The sequence below is a fragment of the Macrotis lagotis genome, chromosome 2, assembly GCF_037893015.1.
Source record: "Macrotis lagotis isolate mMagLag1 chromosome 2, bilby.v1.9.chrom.fasta, whole genome shotgun sequence".
NCBI lineage: Eukaryota > Metazoa > Chordata > Mammalia > Peramelemorphia > Peramelidae > Macrotis > Macrotis lagotis.
In genome coordinates this window covers 64,940,044-64,961,617 of record NC_133659.1, presented here as the reverse complement: position 1 = coordinate 64,961,617, position 21,574 = coordinate 64,940,044, and the positions used below count along the sequence as shown (strand labels likewise).

The 21,574-nt window shown below is 37.0% G+C and overlaps 1 protein-coding gene across 9 annotated transcripts in view; it reads right to left on the bottom strand.

Moving 5' to 3' along the window:
• The window catches only part of DNM3 (dynamin 3), a 670,943-nt gene extending 649,635 nt beyond the window's left edge, over window positions 1-21,308 (bottom strand). For all 9 annotated transcript variants that reach the window (XM_074222020.1, XM_074222018.1, XM_074222019.1 and 6 more), the window contains exon 1: window positions 21,107-21,308. In XM_074222020.1, coding sequence (XP_074078121.1) covers window positions 21,107-21,267 — 161 coding nt within the window. In that variant the 5' untranslated portion in view covers window positions 21,268-21,308. The remainder of the gene's footprint in view (window positions 1-21,106) is intronic.
• Between the last annotated feature and the right edge of the window lie 266 nt (window positions 21,309-21,574).

Sequence of the window (21,574 nt, the reverse complement as noted above, 5' to 3'; positions counted from 1 at the left end):
TGCCATATACTCCTTAGTACAGAGTAGGCACTTAATAAAATATTTTTTACTTGATTACATGACTTTGGGCAAGTCAAATTAACATCTCCATACCTTAGTTTCCTTGTATATAAAAAGAAAAATTGGACAAGATAACTTCTAAGGTCCCTTCCAGCTTCAACTCTATCATCATATTAATTAGCATTTCTTCAGATCCAATCAGTAATAAATTTCATAGCAGTCTATCCAACCCTGGACTATTCTCAAATTTCAAATGGTTTTGATCTACCTGCTCTCTCACTTTGACACAAGTTTGCTTCAAGTTCAATCTCAATTTAAATGTTTTTCCTTCATTAGACCTGCCCTAAAGTTCTAATTCTGAACGCAGTCCACCCCACCCCTTCCTCTTCTCTGCACGCATTGAGGAACCCTTGCTAACTTCAAAGACAACATTGATGTGCGGTCACATACATGGTTTCACGTTTCAAAAGAAAACAGAAACACTTGACTTTTATCAAAATCCTAGGAAAATACAAAGTAAAAATTTCAAATTACAGGAGCCAAATAACAGCTGAGTATATAACAATACAACTGAGTCCTTGGAACTTGACAGCAGTATAACAAAGCAGTGATCCTCCTTAGAATTCTATGGTCACCTCTCTAATAATAACTATATATTGTACCCTTGGTGACCCAAGTCACCAATAATAAATGTTCTTCAGCACATAGCAATAAACAAGTTTGGAGCAAAATATGTCACGTTTAGAAACAAGTTGTTAAATGATAAACAGTACATTGTTAAATGAATGAAAAAATCAATTCTGTGTTTCCTCTGTATCAAGCATTGTGCTAAATGTTATAGAAACAAAGACAAAAGAGAAAAGGTCCATCTCCTGAAGGAGCTTAACATTCACTAATCATATATAACACATTTCTAGTCAAAATGGAGTATTCAACACAGAAATCAATAATGCAGTCATTCATCTTTTAACTCTTCCTATTAAGATTTATCTTTTTAATTCCCCTATAAGAAAATTTCATACATGAAAATGCTGACTTAAAAACAGACAAATTAAAAAATGATCAAATCACAAAATAATTTTGCACTTCTCAAAAAGATTCATGCTCTAAATAAAGAGCAGCCTGGAAGATTTAAGCTACTGCCAAAGATCAAACAGAAATGAAGATAAATTTCTCTGAAGTGGTATTTTAAGTTAATGGGAAAATATTATTTTAGTTTCATTAACATATAATATTTTCACACGAAATACTATATTTCTCAATGTCACAGTAGTACTTTTTCTAATAAAGTTTACCCCATTTAAGTATATAAACTGTGCTTTCTTTGTCCTCCTTTTGGTTTCAGCTAATATTGAAGCCTTTTTTTTTCCAGCTCTGGGGCCTCTACAAACTCACTCTACTTTCACAAGGCCTATCTGTTCTGCAGACAGCTGGTAGCTTGTCCTCTATACTGGCAAGATTTATTGGAAACTCCATTAATTCGTTCTAATCGGGCAGGGATTGACAACTCCTAGGTCTTCTTTGAGCTGGCACAAGTCCTTAAAGGTCAGACAGCTGGAGGCCTCTACTAGAAAATGAAGAAGATAGAATCTTTCACCTTATCTTCTGAGGTCTGAGCAAATGTGGTTCTCTCATCTACCCTCACTCCCAATGCATACAATCAATGTCACATACCACTCTAAAGGAAAAAAAATCCAACTTTGGGGTTTTAATCTCCAAACCCTGTGTGTTTCTCACTTTTAAAAATATAGATTCTTCATATGGCATATTCATGTCAAAAAAATCCAACCTTTTAATTTACATGTATGTCCTTCCAATTGATGTAATATCCTAAAAAGATTCATTTTCCTCCTCAGTTACTCTTAGGATAGCTTGTCTGATCTCTCCTTTTTAATAATACCCAGTCCTGTATTATTCTCTCTGTGCATGTCATATCTTTAGCAGAATGTAAGTTCCTTGAAGGCAAGACTGCTTTATTTTTGTATTCCCAGGACCTAGCACAGGATGTACAATTAAGTATATTGTAATACTTAATAAAATTTTTTGAATATTTATTTTTTTCCCTAAGAAACTTTGATTATTCAAATGGGACTCAATCTTAATTAACTTAGGTTAAGAATATCATTTCTTCACATACCCTGACTTTTCAGTGTATCATAAATACACATGTTAACATAGTAGATATAGAATTGACCTCAGACTCAAAAAGCTCTTGGGTTCAGTTCCTCAACTCACATGCTGACTGTGTGACCTTAGACAAGTAATAACCTCTCCGTGCTTTTAGAGCAACTAAGACAATAAATTAAAGATAAGTTGTTATTTTGCACTGGTAGGAGTTCTCCACTAGGAACTCTTTATATCAGTAAAAGCAAAGATCTTGTCTCTCTCTTTCATGAACATAAGATCACTCTACCCTACCCCACCCAAAATTAATAAATAATAATAAATAATAAAATCATCACTAAAAATTATGAACCACAATTTTAGACAATCTTAAGGCAAATCACAAAGTCAAAAAGTATTTTTTAAGCACAATCATCAATGGAAGTTTGCTAAAACTCTATAGGAAATACAAAACCTTATAAAGGCACAGTCTCTATTCTCAAGAACTGACAGCCAAAACTGAGTTTAGGCAAGACCAAAACCAAAGCATGTGCAAAAATTAGGGAAAAAAGTAAATGTTATACATGTGGTATTTGGGATAAATACAATATTTCAGAGAAGGTGAGGTTAGCTAAGGACAAAAATAATCAAAAGATAATTTCACTCAGATATTTGGACCAGTAAGATAGATGGCAATAAGAAACAAAAGCACTCTGTGAAGTGCAAGAGTGGGAGAGATGGGGATGGACAGCAAGAGTGGGAACACAGAGAAAAAAAGCAACAAACGTGCCACAGTCAAACAATAGTGAAGAGACGTTGCAGAGCTGAAGAAATGATGTGCCTTGGGGATTAATGGGAAATGAGATTTGATAGAAAATATGGGACCAGATTGTATAGAAACTTGAAAATCAGTCAAAGAAGTTTGGATTCAGTATAGGAGGGATCATGAGCAAGAAACAAATCTAATGGAAGTGGTATTTTTGAAAGTTTAATCTGGCATACATACAAAAAATGGCATAGGGGATGGAGATTAGATGATCTTGGTTCATGTCCTATCTCTGACATTACTGGCTGTGTGACCAAGAATGGGCAAGTCCCTTAATCTCTTCATGACCATCAGGCAACTCTTTAAAACTATAATTGCAGATTCCTTAACTGTCTGGATAGAGTGGAGTCAACCCCCATCAGGTGCGCTAACTTACTCCAGTGCAATCACAAGACCAAGTAAAATAATTTTTTTAATTTTAAAAATCCTGGCACTGGAAAAAAAAATTCTAGTGCCAAATGCAGTAAGACCAGCTAGGAGGAAGTGAATAGTAATTAAGATGTAAATTAAGAAGGCCCCAGACTAAAATAATACAAGAAGTAATGAAAATAGGGGTGAATAATCATAATCGGAGAGCCATTTCAAGTCAAGTCAACAAATATTCATTAAGAGGCTACTATGTACGTTTCTTTTAGAAAGAAGAAATATCAGGACTAAATAGAATACAGAGGAAAGAGTCAAACATGACTAAGGATTCTAATCTAAGAAATGAATCATTAGGAAAAAAAGTGATTCTATGGTACAGTCTATGTACAATGTACCCCAAGATTCAGAACACACCCAAATATTTGGTGAATGGACATAGTTAATCTTGAAAAAGAACAGGGGAATAACTGAACAGAAGAGTTCTGCCCCACAAAATCTTTATCATTAATTATAAGTGCAAGAGAGAAGAGGCATGCTAAAAAAAAGTTAATTTGAAAAAGATCTGGGAAGGGGCGGCTAGGTGGCATAGTGGATAAAGCACTGGCCCTGGAGTCAGGAGTACCTGGGTTCAAATCTGGTCTCAGACACTTAATAATTACCTAGCTGTGAGGCCTTGGGCAAGCCACTCAACCCCATTTACCTTACAAAAACCTAAAAAAAAAAAAAAAGATCTTGGAGTTTAAGTAACTACAAGCTCAATATGAGTCAGGATTGTGATAGCAGTCAAGAAAACTTAATACGATATTCAATGATATTAAGAATCAATATTCATGAATAGGAAGTTGATTCTCCCATTATGCAGTGTCCTGGCTATTCAGGGTATCGTGTCAAATTCTGGGTGCCATATTTTAGGGAGATCATTGGTTAAACAAAGGACACCTAGAATGGGGTGGGGAAAGTCAGATTCAAGAATCATTTAGGGCAGCTAGGTGGTGCAGTGGATAGAGCACTGGCCCTGGAGTCAGGAGGACCTGAGTTCAAATTTGACCTCAGATACTTAATAATTACCTAGCTGTGTCACCTTGGAAAAGTCACTTAACCCCATTGCCTTGCAAAAACCAAAAACATTTTTTAAAAAAGAAATCATTTAGGCCAGTGCTGCCAAGGCAACCACAGGCAGGACTCAAAATTTAATTAATCTAGGAGCTTTTTAGGAATGAATTAACTGTTTAACCAAATATAGACTAATTTTTAAGTTTTGGCTTTTGGCAGAAAGTAAGATCCCTATCCTATGAAGTATTACAGATGAGGAAACTGAGCTTCAGAGAAATTTATAGGATCATACTTTGAGAACTGAAAGGGATCTTGGAGGCTATTGAGTCCAAACTCAATTTACAGATGAGGGGACCATGGCTTTGAGATCCTTGGGGTGATTGACTGGGAGCCAGAGAGACATCAAAGGCAATATTTAAAGTCAGGTCTTTGCTGACTTTCAAGTCTAGCAATCTCTGTATTATACCACAAACTCAGAAACACATATAACTATTTACACTGTAATTATTTTTAATTTAATAGAAATCTACCTTGGCTAGATTAGTAATTAATCTCTTTTGTGAATTATCACAGTATATTTTTAAATTCAAGGTTGCCCACTCCCTGTCACCAAGAATGTTAGCAAATCAGAAACCAAAGTAATGACCAGAGATGGAACCCATAGTGAAACAAGAGTTCCCTCCTAACATACTCAACAGGGAAGGTATCTAAGAAATCTGCCCAGAATTCAGTCTCTTAGATTTCAAAAGGTACTTAAAGATAACATAGACCAACCTCCCACAAGTGTGGGATTCTTACACTTGGCAGAGGTCATTCATCTGATACTTAACATTTTTCGGTGATGGGCACCAAGTGACTGATTCAATTTTGATCAACTCTAATTACTAGAAACTCTACTGTCCTACTTCTAAAGTAGAGAGTGTTAAAGATAGATGACACTTATTAAGCCCCTGTTTTGTACCAGGCTATACTAGATACTGGAGATGCAAAGTCAATAATGAAATAAAATTCCCAAACTCTCTTATTTTAAAGATGAAATAGTAATTTGTCCATGATAGCAGAAATGTAAAAAGAAGTCAGGTCTCCTGACTATTTGCCAATTGTTCTTTCCTACAGATCATTTTACTTTTATATATTGACTCCCCAAGAAGAGTAAAAAAAAAAAAAATGTGATTAGTTACCCCCTCCAGTTACAACTCCTACAAAACTTGATTTTTCTCCTCTCTGACTGCCACAAATATATACCATACATATAGGCATTTGATTATATTCAATTTAACTTTCTGTATACATAATCTGTTTCATAAATATGTTTGTCTCATCCCTAAACTGAAAATTTCATAAATAAGATCATTCAAGATAGAGGTCAGTACTCAGAATCACAGAGCTAGAAAGGATCTCAGAGGTCAACTCCAGCCCATCCCTGAATAGGAGCACCCTCTTCCACCCATCCTATGGGAGGTCAGTCATCTGGAATGTGCTTGAAGATCTCAGTGAGAGAGTGCCCAGAAGTGCTACAGAAGCCCAGGCTATTTCTGAGAGCCTTGTCACTAAGCTTTTCCTACCAAGCTTAGATCTGCCTCTTTACTACTTCCTCCAATGCTCCAAGTGCTGCCCTATCCTACATGTCAACCTGTCAAATACTTGAAGACAGCTACATACACACACACACACACACACACACACACACACACAACTCCCTCAAAGAAATCTTCCCTTCATAAGGGGGAATCTCTAGTTCCTTTAAAAAAAAATCAAATACAATTCTGATGTCACTGGACCAGGACAGTTGGCAAAACTGTAATTTTCCTGGCACTGGGGAGGCTGCTTTTCCTCATAGAGCTAAATTAGCCTTTGTGGCTGCCAAATTAACTAGAATTGAGCCTCTGGCCCTCTAAAACATGCAGTATTTTTTTCATACAAATAACTATTCAGTCCTACCATGTGCTTTTTAGTTTATTTTTAACCTACTTAAGACTTTACATATTATATATAATATATATATACATTATTAAATTATACTTTATTAAACCTAACTCAATATTCTAGGTCTCTGAATGCTTATGTCAGAGTTGACAGTTGACAGTTGAGAGCATAGCTTAAGATACAAAGAATATTACAGTATTCTTAAAATCATCAGTTTTTCTTTTCTAGGAGAAACATGCAGAACTTGAAAATCCACCAACTCCTAGCACTGAGGAAAAAAAGAACCAGAGTTTTCTTTCTATTGCTACTCCATTCACCTTCCTCCCTAAAAAATCCATTCAAAGGAGTTGCTCTTAGCTTGTCCATATTTCCCAAGTATACAACTACCAGCATTGTAGTACTATTATTTGAAGGAAAAAAATGCAAAGTTAGTCCCACACATCTGAAAACATTCTGGAATTATTCAAAGATAATGTTCTTCTATTGAGTAGAAATAGATATATAGTTTAGAGCTAAAATTAATAGTTAATAAGTCCTATTAATCTAGTCAAGCTAAAAATGATGATATAAAGTAATAAATGAGTCTTTCCTCGGAAAATACAAAGTGTTACCATGACAACATCAACTACTAGAATTTTTGGTATTTCTCTTAAGAATTAAGATATCACAGCTTTTTTTTTTTCCTCCATTTATATATGGTCTGCTCAGCATATCTGAAGAAAATACTATAAAGGGAAAACAGGAACTCCCTTGGCGACAAATTTGTTCTGTTTCCTCAACCTATTACCTACCTTGCAAAGTAATCTGCTTCTACAATCTGACAAGACAACAGTTTTCCCCTCTTCCCTTCCCTCTACCCAAGGCCTCATCTACCTTTTCAAAAATAGAAAAAATAACCACCTGCCTTCTTAGACAGGTTTATCTAATGTCATAAAATCAATTACCTACCTCAAGAATACAGCCTCTGGAGCAGAGTGCTGAATAAAATTTAAGTTTAAATCATTATCTCTGCTATTATTAATTTCCATTATCTGTCATTCGTTGTGACCCCTAAAATAGGCTTTCTCCATGTCTAAACTAATGATTTTTAAAAAGATTCAGTAAAAGTTTTACAGAATTAGATGACCTATGTGGAATATTACATTTGTCACATAGTTCAAAAATGATGGGATCAAAGAATTTGAGTTAGAACATACAGGAAAGAGATCATCATTACAGATGAAGAAACTGAGGCCCAGAGGGATATAATTTGACAAGTCAGAAAGATAGGGTATAACAGATGTAACAGTCAAATACAGCTACTTCTAATGCCAGTGTTTCCTCCACTACATTACTTCTCAAACAGTTTTTTACTATTACTTTTCTTGTCAATCATAAAAAAATTTACCATTTGTGTAATTTCTTACTTAAAATTGTTCCCATGAATTACAGGAGTAGGATATTATATATATTATATATTATATATATATAATTGCAAAAATAAGGATTCATGAAACAAAGAATGAAAAATAACTTCATTTTCCTAGGAAGAGGATTGGTAAGTATTTATATGGACATTCTCTTCAATACTTTAATACTGACTAATTTTAATGCTATTTAATCCAAATACTATAATAAACAATATTAAACTCAATTCAAATGTTATACATATTCATTCAACAAATATTCAACTTTTATGTAAAGGTCAGAAGAATTAGCCATCCCCAAACAAAGCAGGAAAATTTTTCTTTAAAGAAAGGTTAGGGGCAGCTAGATGGTACAGTGGATAGAGCACTGACCCTGGAGACAGGAGGATCTGAGTTCAAATCCAACCTCAGACACTTAATACTTAGCTGTGTGACATTGAACAGCTTGCTTAACTCCATAGCTTTGCAACAAAAAAAAGCTTGAATATCATTTAAACCAAGTTAGATTTAACTAAATTAAAAATCATGATCCAGATTTTAAATTTTCAGCTTCCTACTTTTTATTCAAAGAGCTTGCAAATACATTCTAACTACATTTTATGTACTTAAAAAGATCTGTGATTTCACCAGCATAGATAATCCCTCCTCCAACCCTAGTTCTATCAATGGGCACCAGTATGAGCTGCCATAACCAAAAAAAAAAAAAAACCATTCATCTGGTGTCCAACCTTCTAATAGGCTTCTCAAAGGCTGAATTTGAGAAAGTAGATGTAATTCATGATCAGGCCTGCATTTCTTGCTTAACTGAACATGTTAAAACTTGCAATATACTGGCAAAGCCTTTAAGAACTCAATCAACCCCCCCACACCTAGAGCAGTGTTTTCCTGATGTATTTTTTTCCTGTTTTTATTTTTTAACTAGCCAGAAAATACTCGTTAGATTTCATCATTTCAAGTCTGCCTATGAGTACTGAAAAGAAAATAATCTAAAACTAAATTAGCTCTAGTTTACCAAATTGTTTATTTAAATTAATTATGCTTTCCAATTTACTTCCCTCTTCCAACCTATGACACAATGGACAATGAGACTGAGGAAATTCCATCTATTTCCTGGATGCATTTGTATATTGTATTTATGCTAACATAACCCCCTAAAACTATCTAAAAGTAATAAGAAACTGACAATGAGACAAAAGGAACATTAAAGTATATTTAGAACTGTCAGCAGAATTTTACTTAAAACATACAGGAAATAGATCATAAAATTAGAGACCTAAGTATATTACAATATTGTCACATAATTCAGGAATTAAGTATAGTCCTCTTTAAATAATCATGCTGCTTTTCTAATCAGTTGAACATTCAAAGTTTATCATGCTGCAATTTCTCTTTAAAAATATTTCTATGAATTGCTGGTGAGTTTTATTCCAAAAATACTTGCCAGGTGTAAAAGATACCAAATTTAACAAAAGAGGTAAATTAGAGAACTAGAAAATTTCTAGTTCTTATGTAGATGCAGCATATTAAAACTTCACTACATTTCTTCTATCTTTCAATATTCCATTCTATCAGGAAGCAATGTCTCTTTGTTGATCTAATCAGAGGAAGGAGAGATGGGAACAGGAGGATCAGGGAGGGAAAGAAGGGGAGAAGAGAGAAGAGGAGAGGAGAAGAGAGGAGAGGGGAGGAGAGGAGGGGAAGGGGGAGAAAAAAGATCAAAGGGGAAAGGGAAAGAGAAGAGGATAAGTCTACAGAGGAGGAAAATGAAGAGGAAAAAGAGACTAAAATGATCAAATTTCACAACATAGTTCTCATCTGTGATACCTGAACTTTCACAAGTCTTGGTTTTTCTATGTCCTAATGTAGTACTAGAATATTGGCAAAGATTAAATGAAGGACCACACCTTTCACAACCACAAAATAAACAGAATGATTTAGTAGTGAAAAGGAAAGCTGAGATATAATTAAGGAATGACAGTGAAAATTAGCACTGTTGTATAAAAAAGAAAGGACTGGATGTTTTAATTAAATAAGATACTTGCCATTTTATCTAATCCTACTACCTTTTAGAAGATTTTTTTCTTTAAAAGATTTATTGAGTAGAAATATTTTTTGGCTTTTAAAATGTTTCTTTTTCTCTCAGTCTATTACTCTTGCTGAGTTTTACAATTGAATTAAACATAACTAATAATAAGAGAAATGCAAATCAACAAGGTTTTACCTCACACACACTATAGATTGGCAAAGAACAAAAATAGTTGCGAAAAAGTCACACTACTGCACTTGTATTTCTGTGTATTTGCTGTATTTGTAAATTGACCCAACCATTCTGAAAAGTAATTCCTTGACTGGGAGATCCTATTGCTCAACTTATATCCTAAGGGGGTCAAAGACAAAGAATGACCCCAAGCAATCCAAAACATAACAGGATAAAAGTATATGGATGCCCATCAACTGGGTACTGGCTAAACAAATTATGATCAATAAATATAAAGAAATATTATTGTGAGATAAAAAAGAAATGGATTAGGGGCAGCTAGGTGGCGCAGTGTATAGAGCACTGGCCCTGAAGTCAGGAGTACCTGAGTTCAAATGCAGCCTCAGACACTTAATAATTACCTAGCTGTGTGGCCTTGGGCAAGCCACTTAACCCCGCTTGCCTTGCAAAAAAAAAAAAAAAATCCTAAAAAAAAAAAAGAAATGGATATGGTAAAGTTGGGAAGAAGATGGCAATGTTAGGATCTAAAGGAGTCTAGACCCCCCCCATAAATATTGCAATAAAACTCTAAATAAACACCAGAACAGTGATATATAAAAAAGCACTTATAAACTCTTTTATCCAGTCTACTATGGCACAGAAATCTTCTAGCGTTCTCCAGAAGCTGAGCAGAGGTCACAGTAGACAAATAGCAAATAGAGAAACTAATAAGGAATGCATTAGCCAGGCCATGGAGTACCCAAGTTGTACCTAGGCACAGCAAGAGAAGAGGACAGACCAGAACTTGGGAAACAAAAGAACACAATCAGCAACATCTGGATGAGAACTGGCAGAACCCCCCCTTACAGTAAGGGCCAGAGCTAACTCTGGGTTTGGAACTAGAGACAGAGAAGGAAAGACCAAAATCTTGACAAGAAGTCAAAGTCTAGGATCATTCACAGAAGGTGGGGTCTAGTCCTGGAATCAAGCAAGACCTACTTACAACACACAAGAATATAGGACAGAGCAGAGTATTGTCCAAAACCCCAATCCAGAAACTGTAGCTGGAAATATGAGTGAGCAAAAGAAATTGCTGAGAACAATGGAGGAAACTGAAAGACAAAGATCAAAGGTAAATCGAGAAGAAAGGAACCACAAGTCCAAGTAGAGTCAGGGAGAAAAAGAATTTTCTGATCACAAGGGCTATAAGTGACAAACTGTAATGTTAAAGAGGGTGAGAAGATAGGGAGGAAAAAAATGAGAAAGAAAATTGATAGCTTAGAACCAAGTATGCTAAAAATTATTTGAGAACTCAACTCCCTGAAAATTAGAATGGACCATATAGAAATCAGTGATATCATGAGGCTAAGAAATATTGCAGCAAAATCAAAAGACTGAAAAAAAATAGATGAAAATGCAAATTACTGCCATTAAAAACAACCAACCTGGAAAACGGGTCAAGGAGAGATATTCTAAGAATCAAGATACTACATAATATCTAAATACTGAAAAGGAAAGCTATTCAAATTGAAGGAAGAAATAGATGTCATTGTATCTCTTTAAGACCTATACAAATCTAACAAAAAGGAAAATTAATTTAAGAACCTGAATAAAAATTTAGAAAAGAAATGTACAGGTCTCTGGTGCTTTATGAATGGGAACAGAAAGATTATTTATATATTTTTCAACTGTGCATAAGACTTTCATAAAAACTGACCATGCATTAGACATAAAATTATACAGCCAAATGCAAAAATGCAAAAATATCTAATGCATCCTGCACTGAATGCAATTTAATAAAATTATATAAAATAAATGACTTTTGAACAAACGATGGTTAAAGAAATTGGAGATTGAATGATTTAAGCCTAAGGAACTGGTAGGTCATAGGAAAATCCATCAAAGAATGTAATATCAAGGCTAATAGGATGCAGCTAATACAATCTCTGGATTTCAGTTTTTTTATCTGGAATACATAAATATACTTGTAATACAATAGATGAACTTTAAGGTCTTTTCCAATTCTCGTTCATAACCCTCCTTCCCATAACATCAGAACTAGAAGCAATGCAAGCAAAGTGCAGACAGATTTAGACCCAGAGAGAAAGAACTTGCCCAAGCTCAATCATTAAGTGATAAAATCACACATAAAACCAAAAAAAAAAAAAAACTCTGGTGAATCCAGCACTCTTTCCACTGAACCACCACCAAATCCCTCTGCTCTATTACAACCCTAAAAATATCTGCATCAAGCTATTCTGTCTCCCCTACATTTATTCTTCTTCAAGCTAAAGATCCCCAGGTGCAATACCTTGTTTTCACACAGCAATTCTCTAGTTATGTCACCATCCCAGTTACCCTCATATAGATGTGGTCCAGCCCAAATCTAATCTTTCCTAAAATGTAATGCCTAGAACTGAGCACCACAGCAGGCTTTAGATTTGATTCAATCATGGCAGAGTATATGGCCTCCCTCTAAACACTACACTTTTCTTACTGCAGTTTTAAAAAAAGATTAGGGTGCTTTTTTTGGCTACCATATCAAATTGCATATATTGAGCATGCAGTCTACAAAAAGATTCATATTTTTTTCCATTTGAACTCTTGTTCATGAGTAAACTCTTACTAACACACCCCACATCATTCCATTGTATAAATAAGAAGTTGATCTTTTGGACCCAAGGATAGAATTTTACATTTGCTTCTAATAAATTTTATTTTATTCAATTCAGTCCATTAGTGTCCATCAGGATTTGGGGGAATGTAGACTACCATCTATATTAGCTATCGTTTCAAGCTTTAAAACATCTACATATTTGACAAGTTAGCATTTATGTTTTATCCAAATCATAACAGAAATTTTAAATAACACAAAGTTAAGGACAGATCCTTGGGGCATTCAAACTGACATCAAGACAGCAATTACTGTTGTTTGAGTCCAGTCATTAAATTAGGTCTAAATATGCTCCATTCTACTATTATTTGGATTATATCTCTTCTTCTTGTCTACAAAGAAAATTATTTCAAAAACCATCTTACAGGGAATGTCTACACCATTCCTCTGATCAAGCAGTCAAAGGAGAAAAAAAGTTAGAATGGTATAACTTGTTCTTAATGAAAACATGCTAACTTTTTCATGATCATTGCTTCCCATTCTAAATGTTCTTAGACTGATCTCATAATGTGTTCTCCAGTTTTTTCCAGGAATAGAAGCTGTTCACTATAAATCTATAGTTGGTAGCCTCTTTTTTTAAAGGTACATTTTTCTTCTTAGTCCTGCAACATCTCTCCATTTTATCAATCTCTTTTCAAGGTTGATTGATAAGTAGTTATATCAATTGTTTAAGCATCACAGAATTAGTTCATATGACCTGGCAACAAACTCAATGAGGAAAGCTAGATGTTATCTGTCCATCTCCTCATTTTTGGAGGATTTCCATTCCTTAGAAATTATTGATTTTAGCCTCCACAGTTTAAAAAAAAACATTCCCCTTGAAGGAAAAACAGAAGCATATTAAGAGCTGAGGGATGCAACCTCTTCCTTAGCATTCATTATCACTTTGTTCACTCCAAACATGCATCCTTTCCCTCCTTTTAACCCCAGAATACCCAAACACTCAAGTGGATTTGTGATCTTATCTTCCTAGGTGTTCACTCCACTAAACCTGTCGTCATGACCATGCCTGTTCATTCAACATGATTCTTGTCCATGTCCTTATAAAAGTTCACTACAAGATGTTCACCCAATGAGTTAAAGACAATCTGCTTTTTCCTGATGGATGCACATGTTCATCTGTTATCCCTTCTCTTGGCCAGGTGACAAATCCATCTTCTTGTCCTATCATACATTTTCAGGATGATGTTTTTTACTTATTTGATGTTCTTCATCAGTAAAATGTTACGCCTGCTTAAATTTTCTGTATACTTCTCTCTGCCCTCTCTGTGATGTTTACTTTCAATTCTTCAAGTGCCATGTATCTCACTGCCAGTATAATGCAGGCATTAAAAATAGATGAACTTTGGTTTCTGCAATGATATTGGGATCATTAAAGAAATCCTATAATATCCTGGAGGCAAGCTATCCTACTTAGCTTCTCCTGCTCGGTTCTGGGTCTGTTCATTTGTAAATCTAAGATACACATAATGATGGACAAGTTCTACAGTTTGCTCATCTAACTATATTTCACAATCTGGACAATAGGCATTTCTATTCTACTTGACCTTTCCTAAATAGATGGTCAGTTCAAATTTTGAGCTGTTACAGATCCCTTCCAGAAGATTTTTCAGTGTTCTGGGTCTTGAGCTGGAATGTCATCACCAAATCTCATCTACAAAGACAAGAATCTGAGGAACCTCACAATCTTCTTAACCTTGAACTCTGCCCAAAATCTCTTCTATGACAGTGACAAACACCTCTAGCTAGCAATTGTTTAATGCTTCACCTGATATTTATAATGAAGGCCACTGAGCAGGATTATTTCTGTTATTAGATCTTTCTAGAAACCTTGAATGATCTAACATATGAATGCTTTTATGGAAGAAAGCTTTAAGGCAATATTTTGCTCTACTAAATCAAACACTTTCTCATGGTGCAACACATTTTCTATGTTTCGGCCAATTAAAAAATAGCTTTTTAAAAAAAAAACCTGTTTATCCCTCCCAAAAAACTCTTATCAAGAATGCCCTCAGTTTGTGTATAAAGGAGGCATAGAAAACTAAAGTTGGGGCGGTTAAGTGGTGCAGTGGATAGAGTACCAGCCCTGGAGTCAGGAGTACCTGGGTTCAAATCCAGCCTCAGATACTTAATAACTACCTAGCTGTGCGGTCTCGGGTGAGCCACTTAACTCCATTTGCCTTGCAAAAACCTAAAAAAAAAAAAAAAATTAAAGTTGCTAATATTCTCTCAGTTGTCTACAACACAACAAAATAAATGAATGAATGAATGAATGGATAGAAAGATAGATGATAGATAGATAGATAGATAGATAGATAGATAGATAGATAGATAGATAGATAGATGGATGATAGATGATCTGGGTTTGATTTCCAGCCCATCTCTCCTCTCTGGTCATCAATTCTCTTATCTATTAATGAGTAAATTGAACTAGAGAAACTCTTGAGTTCCCTCAAACTCCAAATACTAAGATTTTATGATAAACTCAATTGTAAATTCTTACAGAAGAGGGATAGTTTTATACTTCTTTGTATCTTCCTAGGGGAACTACCACAGTGACTTACATAATAAATACTCAATAAATATTTGTCCTTTTCAAGAAACTTTTTTTATATATTTATCATAAACCCTCCTAGATAAAATGCCAAAACTTATTGAAGAGATTTTGGGAGAGTCTAAAATTAAAAATGTAATTGAGATTACCTATCTATCTGCATATATATATATATATATATATCAAAGTTGTTCATAAACTGTGTATATGTTTATATGTGTATACATATATAGTAAAACATGGGTCCAGTACCCAATTTATTGTATCTGTGGACTAAAGTGTCCTTTTTGACTGTTTCTCAGTCAGAATTCAGGGCAATGAATTTCTCCTTCCAAGACTAACTAATCCTAAAGTGAACCCATTACAGAATGCAATACAAAGGTTCAAGCAACAGAGAACACTATAGGTTGACTATTGAATAAGCTAAATAAATAGTTTTCATGTCATGGTAGCTAGCTGCCCATTAACTTGATTAGATTAGCAAAAGTGTTCAATATATTTTACTAAATGTATGCTCTTGGGATAGGACATATGCATTTAAGAAACTACCATTGACACATAGGTATTTTTTTATTTTAATGTGAATTGTTATTAATATAATTAACAAATATTAGCACATAATTAACACAAAGCAAATAATTAAATCATATATACCCCAAGTCCAGAATTTTAGATGATTTAGGGCAAATTTTATCTAACATTATCTTTAGAATTGTTGTAAATTAAGTCACTATATTTTATTATCAGTAAATTTGTTTTAATTTGTCATAAATAGTACTTGAAAATGCTAGAATTACATTTCTCAAAAATATTCAGCAATTCACATTTTACTCACATTTTGACTGAACCATACCTTTCTCCTCTACCTTATTTCTACCTTGTCCCCCTCACTTCCTATACAAACAAAATATTCTGAATTAGTGGGATTTTCTATAATAATATTTACAATTAAATACCTAAAGTGGTCCTTCTAAGTTTCTATTAAAAGATTATGACAAACTTCTAGATATTCTAAATGGGACTATTCTTCTCGAAGCTGTCTAAAGAACACTAAGACAGAGAAGTATCTACATCAGATTTAGAAAAATAAAGATTATGATGATTGTTAATATTATATGCTTATTTTTTAAATTATCCACTCTGATTCAGTGTTAGAGAACTAAATAGAACTCTCCCAAAAAAAAAAAACAAAGAAAATTACTTAACTATATTCAACTTATCTCTCTTAGGGCAGCTAATGTTAAAATTCTAAGATACTGAAGCAATGTTAGGCTATTTCAACAGTGACACATTATAGGTTTTCCCCTTCACATAGATTGCTTTTAAAAAAAATATGCCCCAAGCTTTCTAAAAAAGCTTCCTTGGTTGTTACCCATTAGTCACAAACCAAATGCACATATGTTGAGTAGATTTGTTTACTACTTCAGGCTAGAATCAAAAGAGGTGAAATCATCTATCTACAGAAAGAATCTTGTGAAGCAGTTTAGAAGTATACCATTAGAAACATTTGCACATTAGCAACTAGTACGGTTTTCACTTAACACCTCCATAAACTAGTTAGCGACATAAAAGTTCTGTAAACAACAGATTACATTTAAGAGGTCTTTACAAAGAAGTATATGTCAGTAGGGGAAAGATTTATTTTTAATCTAAGATGATTGAATACTATTTGATATTTTAACATAACTTAGTTTTAAGTGACCAAAGTGTTAGTTCTCACATCACTACTATGAGGAAAAAAATATGGTAAACACCAGCATTGTGAGTCTGAATTCTTCTTTAGACAAATACTAGCTGCATGATTCTGGGCAAGTCACTCAGCCATACTCACCCTCAGTTTCCTTATCTGTCAAATGGGAAAATCATAGTGTCTATGTCATAGGGTTGTCATGAAAATCAAAAGAGATCATATCTGCAAAGCATTTGAAAGTCTGTAGAGCACTGTACAAAGCCAGTTATTATTTGCTACTGATAAATATAACTGGCATTTTTATAATACTTTAAAGTTTGGGAAGTATTTTGCATATATTACCTCATTTAGGTCTCATAGTAACATATAGGTAAGTGCTACAAATGTTTATATCCCCATTTTGCAAATGAGGAAACAGGCTCAGATGATTTAAGTGACTTGCTGCGGTTACACAACTATTCAGTCAATGACAATACTTAATCCCCTTGAAGACTAGACATCTAGGGTCTGTTCCACTATGCCACAATGTCTCATATTAAACTAAAGAAAATAAAGTATGGAAAGCCTTAGTTACTAATTGGCGGAGCTCTATATAAGTCATTGAGTTCAGATCTTTTGACCATGGATCTAGTGTTCTTTCTATCCATACCATGTTCCTTTTCTTAAATACCACAGAAATTAACCTTTCTTGATAAATTGAATTAGTCATACAATACCCTAATTACTTATTACTTAAGAAAAAAGCAACATTAAGTATATTATTCATAACAGTTTATTCATAACAAATCAAAAATCCCATCACTGAGTTTTTAGTTGCAGTTCAAAGATAAAGAAATCCAAATATGAACTCAGTCAGGGTTTTCAGAGCAATACATATATATATATATATATATATATATATATATATATATATATATGTAGATAGATAGATAGTCAATTTGGGAAGAAGGCAATATTATTAATCCATTACAAAAGAAATTATGATGTCTATAAATTATTAAGGAGAAATAATATCATTTTCTATATAAGTCTTCTAGAATGCAGAGCAATTTACAAAGAGCAGCAATGACCTATTATTACTATTATTATACTCAGTGGGGTTTACTCTAAGTTGAGGTCTTAAATGGTTATACATAAAAAGGAAAACTATAAGGATGAAAGGAATTCTTTTCTATTTCTACTAACAAAAAAAATTCAAGTTAAAATTAGAGGCTAAATACTGTGATTGGAATAAATGCATTTGGGTTGTTTTTTGTTTGAGCCAATGATCAAAGCAGACTACTCCATTTACTCTTGCATATATTAGAAAATCTGTTCTTTAGTGGTTCTCTCAATGACAAAAGCTAAAAGGTCATTCTAAGTAAGTTTCTAATATACATGCTTTGTTAGAGGTATCCCCTCTACAAATAACAATTCATCTGTCAAATTAATTTCTCTTAAAATCATCTTTTTTGTCAATATCACAATATTAATTATTAACAAAATTCACAAGAGAATAACAAATTATTTATGTACTTGAGCAAATGCAGGAATTTTCATGAAATCTGTGAGCTTATTTCCCATTTCTTCAATACAAAAAAATAGCTTATTTTGCTCAAAAAATATTTATCAAGGCAAGTGTGACTTGTCAAAGTCAAGACAAGGTTGACTCTAAAGAGAAAATACCTTATTACTGCATGACAAAGAACAACAGGGTTCAAACACTGAAAATAGCAATTGGCAATGACAGTCAAAAATTCTCTCCAAATAAAGAATTCATGTGAACTACCGGTTCAATTAAGAATATTAAAAACTCATTAAAATACAGTCCTTCACACTTACAACCCTTAAATTCTTAATCCTTGTCAATATAAAGAACAAAGCATAATTTAAATCACTATTAAAAACTTCTCTTAGGCTTTTCCTTCCTATCTCATGGTTTTCTTTCTTTTCCCTTAGTCCTTATTTCTCTTACACAAAATGACCAATATGTAAATATGTTAAATAAAAAATGTACATGCAAAACTTTTACCAGACTGTTTGCCTCCAAGGGGAGGTGGGAGGGAAGGGAGGATGGTAGAACAATGTGCAACTTATAAATTTGCAAATGGACAAATGTTGAAAAACAACCATAGTGTGTAATTGTGAAAATAAAATAAAAACTCACTTTTTAAAAAAAAAATCACTATAGCTAATGAAATGCTAGAATGAAAAATATTCTGTTTTCTCTAAAGCCAAATAAAATTGTTCATCAAGTCCCAGATCTGGATAATGGTGTCATTTAAACCTACTGCATTTCCTTTTTTTTTCACAAAGCCATAAGAAGGCCAATTCTAAAGCCTAGAATTAGTATAATGACTTTGCTTTTGGGTCACTTTTCCTCAGTCCCCTTCTAGGATGATGTTAGCAAAATGTTCTTCATCTTATCATTTTATTATTTCTTATTCCTCAAGACAAATGAATAATGTTCTATCCTTATTTTTATCATTTTATTACTTCTTATTCCTCCAAACAAATGAATAAAGGGAGGTGAACTGATTACGCAGCTGTCAGCACACTTAAGCTTAATGATGAGGCAGTTGAACAGCAAGCACATTGCTCCTATTCAGTTGCTAACCAAACTACCTCCAAATCATGAAGATAATTATTCATTTCAAAAAAACCAAACCTCTTAAAATGACAGAAGCATCTTTTGAGAAAATACAAAAAAAACCACTTTTTAACACATCCTGGGATTAGACATATACAATTTTCTCTGAATTGTGCAGATAAATTAGACCCCCTCAAAAAAAAAAAAACCATTTTGAGCCATAAAGCATTAAACAAGAAAACAGATTTGAAATGCCTGGATACCCCTACACACTTTTTTCTACTAATATACATTTCTGACAAGCTTACAGAAAGCAAACAGACTTTCAGCGCCTCATCAAGTTTTCAGCTGGGCTATTGGCAGCAAATGTCCTGACTTTCAAACAAGGCCACTGAGGTATATCTGCTCTTCCTCTAACCGCACAGTGGCTTCTGGAAGCCTCGTTCCTATTTGGCTAGTTCTTTCAGCTCTCCCCCCTCCCCTAGGAGGAGTATGGCCGAAAGCACAAGTATTATTCCGATTCAAATGGAACAGGACCGAAGGTTTGCTTTGGGACCTGCAGCCAAATAATAGCCGAAGGAAGGGCAGGAAGAGATGGAGGCGAAGAGGTCGGAGGCGGGGGAAGGGGAGCGGGGTAGAAGGTGCCGGTCCACATTCACAGGCTGATGTGATGCGCTGAATGACATAGCACCCCGGGATGACAAAAGTCCCCGTACATAAACAGAGCAGGCTCGCTGCCTGGGTCTCGGGGTGTCTAATGGTGCATGGGTGCGAACGCCACCTTTTCTGCCGGGACAGGACGGACAGAGGGTCCGGGAGGGGTCCGGAGCTCCACGTTGGGGATTCGGCGCGCCCCCCGGCCGCCTCGCTCCGCCTGCCCCCTCCCCAGCCCAGGCCCCACACAAAAGGGAGGGGAGCGGAGCCCCCCCACACGTCTGAGCTAGGAGCCGGCCCAGGCGAGGCGGGGGAGCGCCCAGAGGCAGCGGGGGGGACGCGGGCTCGGACCCGGAGGATGGAGAGCCGAGGGGACAGGGGAGAGGGCGGCCCTGCGGAGGGGGCGCGCCGCGCTGCCCCGGCCCGACCCTCCCCGGCCCTCCCGGGCCGCCGCACGCCTGGCAGCGGGGAGGGGAGGAAATGGCTTTGTGTGCCTGGTTGGGAGGCGGCCGGGGACCCCCCACGCACCCACGCACAGACCCACTCAGCACGGACACGCAGACACACGCACTCAGCACACATTCACGCGCAGACACACTCTCAACATACACTCAACACACACGCACACAGACACAGACACACACTCACAAACACACACATACACACACTCAGCACAGACACGCAAACACATACTCACACCCACAAGCACACAGACACACAGACAGACGCTCAGAGCCGGGGGAGCCTCCCCAGCCCCCGCCCCGCCCGCTGAGTCCCGAGGACCACAGCGTCCCCCTCCCCGGGGCTCGCGCCCCTCTCCCCGCGCCCCTCTCCCCCCGGCCCGCGCCCCTCTCCCCCCCGGCCCGCGCCCCTCTCCCCCCCGGCCCGCGCCCCTCCGCCCTCTCCCCCCCCTCTCCTCCCGGCCCGCGCCCCTCTCTCCCCGCGGGGGGCCCGCGCCCCTCTCCCCCCGGCCCGCGCCCCTCTCCCCGTGCGCGGGGGCCCGCGCCCCTCTCCCCGCGCCCCTCCCCGCGGGGGCCCGCGCCCCTCTCCCGCCGCCACGCTCCAACGGCCCCGGCCGCGCCGCTCACCTGCCCACGAAGTTCTCGAGCACGGAGCTCTTGCCGGCGCTCTGGCCGCCCACCACGGCGATCTGCGGCAGCTCCAGCAGGCAGCTCTGCCCCAGCGCCGAGAAGGCGTCCTGCAGCCGGTTGACCAGCGGGATCAGCTCCTCCATCTCCCGGTTGCCCATGGCGCCCGCCCCGGCCCCCGGGCGCCCGGTCCGCCGGCCCCCGGGCGCTGCCCGCCCGCCGCCCCGGCTCTGTGCCCCGCGGCCGCCCGTGGGCTCCTGTGACAGCTGAGGGTCCGCAGCACGCGTGCGCGGCCGGGGGCGGGGTCGGCGCTCGGCCCGGCCCTCCCCTCCCCCCGCCTTCCCACGCGCCCTCCCAGACGCATCTGGGCACCCTCGCGCCCCCCGCGGGCCCCGCCGCTCAGCCCCTTGCCCGGGCGTGCGGCCGGACGTTGAGCCCCCGGGCCGAGCGGGTGGCCCAGGTAAAAGT